This window comes from Impatiens glandulifera, chromosome 3 (genome assembly GCF_907164915.1).
Source record: "Impatiens glandulifera chromosome 3, dImpGla2.1, whole genome shotgun sequence".
Taxonomy (NCBI): Eukaryota; Viridiplantae; Streptophyta; class Magnoliopsida; order Ericales; family Balsaminaceae; genus Impatiens; species Impatiens glandulifera.
The window spans coordinates 26,100,209-26,105,338 of NC_061864.1; the positions used below are offsets into that span (position 1 = coordinate 26,100,209).

At 32.1% G+C, this 5,130-nt stretch overlaps 1 protein-coding gene across 1 annotated transcript; it reads right to left on the reverse strand.

Annotated features, from left to right (window-relative positions):
* Window positions 1–4,461: 4,461 nt before the first annotated feature.
* On the reverse strand, window positions 4,462–5,130 carry LOC124930084 (two-component response regulator-like APRR1). Its single transcript, XM_047470449.1, has one exon. The coding sequence runs from the start codon at window positions 5,128–5,130 to the stop codon at window positions 4,462–4,464; it is 669 nt and encodes a 222-aa protein (XP_047326405.1).

Genomic DNA, 5,130 nt, shown 5'->3' on the forward strand with positions numbered 1-5,130 from the left:
CTCTAAATTCAACAAATTTCAGTTTAGCATTTCTAACTGAATTACTAATTGCTGCCCTCATAGGTTCCCAACTATTTGGTAGAGATGCTAACAAAATCAGGGCACTAACTTCATCCCCAAAATCAATTTCAACAGATAGCAATTGATTCACAATTGTATTTAATTCATTCAAATGAGTAGTGACAGAAGTACCATCAACCATTCTTAAGTAAAAGAGTCTTTTCATTAAGTGTACCTTGTTGTTAGCAGATGGTTTCTCATACATATCAGAAAGAGCTTTCATCAGACCCATGGTGGTCTTCTCCTTTGCTACATTGTGAGCAACTGTCTTGGCTAGCGTCAATCGGACAACTCCCAAAACCTGTCTATCAAGGAGTTTCCATTCAACTTCATCCATCTTCTCTAGTTTCTCACTCAAAGAAACATGAAGGTTCTTTCCATAGAGATAATCTTCAATCTGCAATCTCCAGAAGGCATAATCTGTCCCATCAAATCTTCCAATCCCATGTCATATACTGTTCTCACTTGCAATTGTTTCCAATGCTCAGATCTAGCCTAGCTGCTCTAATACCAGTTGTTAGGATTTGTATCTCCCAAATCCGACCTGCTTGAAAATAATCTATAAAAACACAAGAAATAAGAACACAAGAACACACAGATTTATAGTGGTTCACTCAAATTGAGCTACATCCACTTCAGCCACCACCAGATTTACTATGAAGAAAAAGAAGGAATACAGAGTTTTTGCCTCACACTTTATCTCTCTAGAATTTTGTCTTCTCAATATAAACCCTTAATAATCACATATTTATAGGGTAAACATTCAGGTAATAAACCTAAATAACTTTGGTCAGGCCCAAGCCCCCAAAACCAAAAAAAGAAAACTCAATAAACTCTAATTAACAATGTAGAGTTTATTATAAGTATAGGCTCCATAACTCAACACAATTAGGAAATTTCTTGACAAAACAAAAACCACTAAGATTTGATTGACATAACAATCGTCAATTATAAAATATCTTGACAAACCAAAACCATCAAAATTTGATTGATATAACAATCGTCGATTAAAAAATATATTGAAAAACAAAAAATTATCAAGATTAGATTGACATAACAATTGCCAATTAGAAAATTTCTTGACAAAATTAAATTATTAATATTTGATTGACATAACAATCGTCAATTATGAAATATCTTGACAAAACTAAAATCATTAGTATTAGTATGTAAAGGCTCTTCATCTCTCTTAGTATGTAAGGCTCTTATTTTGACAAAACTAAAATCATTAGTATGTAAAGGCTCTTCATCTCTCTTAGTATGTAGGCTCTTATCTTGACAAAAACTAAAATCATTAGTATGTAAAGGCTATTCTCTCTCTTAGTATGTAAGGCTCTTCAGCCCTTTCAGTCCGAATCAATTGATTGAACTCATCTATTCATCCCAATCTTCATTTATCAAGTGATTATACCGATTGTTTGATATTGTTACTTGATGTTGCTCGGTTTATCGATTAACTATTAATGTTAGGCCATAATTCATGAATTTATTCCGCTTGACATTAATCCTAAGTTTTGGCTAAGTCTTAGGCAAATCATCGGCACTGTTCGTCTATATATTAACATGACTTATACCTAATAATCCTAACTTTGATTAGAAGAGAAATCCAAAACCTAATGGGATACGAATTATTTTCCTGATGAAGTCTCTTTGTTCTCATTCACTCGAGCCTAAATGTAATTTTTGAGTAATGCTCATCTCTTATTCGCAAGCTTGCTGGTGATAATAGAGGATTGTAAATTAAACTAAAAATTTAGACATAAATGTGTGTCGCGTGCTTTGTTCGATGGAGATATAGATGATGATGAATATTAACGAATTGAGCATAAATATTGTTTGAAAGAGAGATGAAAATGAGAAGAAGATTTGATGAATGAAGATGAGACTAAATCAATAATAAGAAAAGATGAAAGTGAGTTTTTATTCAAACAAAACATATATGTTCTTTACACGTTAATATCCTATTTTATTAATTATAGAGTCTTTAATTAATTAATAATAAACAATGTAAATATAAATGACATGTAAATCTTTTAGCCCTTAGATTGTTATGATAATGAGTTCATTCATTTCTTTTGTTGAAGCTTTAGGTTTAGGTTTGTGTAGATGGCGTGACAATATTCCAAGGTTTTAAAATACGCGGTCCGATCGGCGGTCCAACCGGTCCGACCGGCGGTCCAACCGGTCCGACCGCGAAACGGTTTGGTGAGCGGTCCGGGTTTTGCCTTCAAAACGGTCACCTTTCGAACCGTTCAAAATCCGGTCCGACCGTCCGGCTTAATCTGAAAAACAAACCGGTTTTTTCCGGTTGGAAAGGTAAATTATATAAAGTTTATATAATTATTATTATAATATTATTATAATAATATTTAATTATTTCTTTGTCAGTACTCACAGTAATATACTATTAAACCTATTAATGAGCTGTGAGCCTATATTATTACTTTTTGCTTTTTCGTTTTTACTTTTGTACTTTTGTTTTTGTTCAGTTAACTTATCACAGTAAATAGAAACAGAGAAAGAAAGAAGAAATATGTTAAAGACGACGAAGGAGAAAGGTTGAAGAAGAAAAAAGACTGTTTTGAACTTTTGATTGTAGGGAATTATGACTAATTGGTGTTATTGTTGTTTTGAATCTTTTGATTGTAAGGAATTATAGATATTTGGTGTGATTGTTATATTGATTGTAAAGAATTATAGTTATTTTATTTGTTAATTTGATTGTAGAGAATTATAGATATTTGGTATAATATAAATTTAATTGACAATTATTAAGTTCAATTAGCATTTATTTGATTATTTTTATATGCCTAACTAATTTATATATATAATTTATGTATTAATATATTTAAATTTATTTTAAAAAAATAAAAAATAAAATAAAATAAAAATCCGGTTCAACCAGTGGTTTAACCGGTTGAACCGGTCGGACCGAAGTACACCACAAAAACTGGGTTGATGACCGAAACGGTTTTCAAAACCTTGCAATATTCCCCATATATCATATGCTTACATGTAAAATTTATTCAAATTTCATCTTCATTCCTCCCGTTAGTCTTTCTCTCTTCTCAAGCCAATTATTTTTTCTGTCTCCTTTTCTTTGCTCACACATAGTCACTTGCTCAAACTCACTAAAGAATCATTTTCTATTATTCGTTCTCACACCTCCATCGTTTATCCTTTCTCTCTGACCTCCACTTTCGAGCAAAAGATAATCTTCATCCACCGATCATGTCGCTTCTATGTATTCTTGCCAGTTGATCAGAAAGGTAAACTTTTATTTTGTAGATCTATTATTTTTGTGTGGATTTTCTGTATGGATCCTTTGTTTTTTCTTTGTTTTGTGTAGATTTGAAAGATGTAGGCATGATTTTAGGTTTCATTAAATTTTTGACATCCCCAATGTTTCACATTTAATGCTCTTTGAACCTACCATGAGCTAGAGATCGAATGTATTAGAATCTGAAATGATTCACTGTAAGGATTTAACCGCTGTCATTAGAGGGCTGAAGCAAGATGTAAGGCTGCGTATTAGTATTTTTCAGATGTTATTATGTTTATACTACTCATTTGACTAATGTATATGATGTGCTTTTTGCACCATTTGTTGGAACAAATCATCCTAGTGAATCTGTGTTGCTTGGTTGTGGTTTGATTTTGAAAGAAGATTCACAAACTTTTATTTGGTTATTTAAATAATGATGGCTGACATGCATGGGAGGTCAAGCTCCACAAAGTATTATTACTGATCAATGTAAAACCATGCAAATTGTCATTTTGAATCCCTCCACAACATTATTTATATCCTATATTTTAAAATATAATATATATATAATATTAAAATTTTATATTATTTAAAAAAATAAACTTCAAACAATTATAAAAAATAAATAAAAATTTTATTAACGGTAAATATTTAATTGTGTTTATTAATATTTCATAAAGACACAAATATCATCACAAACTTCATCATCAGTCAACTACGGATCAAATAGTTGAAAAATTATCTTAAAAGAGATAATTCAAATAAAAAACCTCGGGAGATGGATCTTACTAAAGTTGACATTGAACCGTATAAGAGGACTTGATATCAATAGATCCCACTTGGCCACACTATTATACCAAATATATGTAAATCCATATCCCAAATATCAAATTGAATAACAAATTAACAAAATAAATTGTGTATTAGAGAAGATTGACCAAAGTGATGTGAGTACTGAATAAAAAAGTGAGAAAAAAAGACTACATAATTATGGGTTTGGTTTTGACATATAAAAGACTATAAGAGTGAAACAAGAAAATGTAATAAAGAGAGCTATTCTAACATATTATCAGATAAAGAAAAGTATGTAACTAAAAGATTTTGCACATTTTGTTTTGCCTTTCAATTGACAGTCATTACTCATTGGTGTGTTTGTCGGGTGATGAATCCATTACAGCACAGTCTTCATACTCCTCCTCATCGTCTTCATATTCATCAATATCAACAGAAGAATGCTGCCCTTTAAGATCTAAACCAATCACATAACCCTTCATCCTATCAAACTGTCCATTTACCGTAATTCGGTTCTTGCCAAGTAGTGTTCGATTTGCATACCTAATATTCTTATCAAAACACCTTTCTTTCCTCTTCTGTCTAAACCTTATTGTAGCAGCTTCCCTTGTCTTAGATGATGATGAATGTCCAAATGAAAAAGACCAATTTGTTGTTTGGGCCTGAATGCAAGTGTCACAAGGGTCAAACGTGGATGATGGAATCATATGGTGGTGGTTGTATTGTTGTTGTTGTTGCAACATGCCCATTTGAACTTGGGAAAGGTTGTTTTGAGAAACTTGTCCATTTCCTGGAATATCACAAGGATGCATGTTTGTCCTAGGATGATGATGATGTTCTTGTTGTTGTTGTTGATAGTCTTGTAATATTGGGGTGGGTGACCTCTCGAGAGAAACTGAATCGGGATAACTGCCACCAGTACTACTTGGCAAGTCGTCTGGTTGTGAATGGCTCTCTCGCCCCTCTTCTTCTACTACTATCTTGTCATGTGATGGAACTGTTGGAGCATCCAT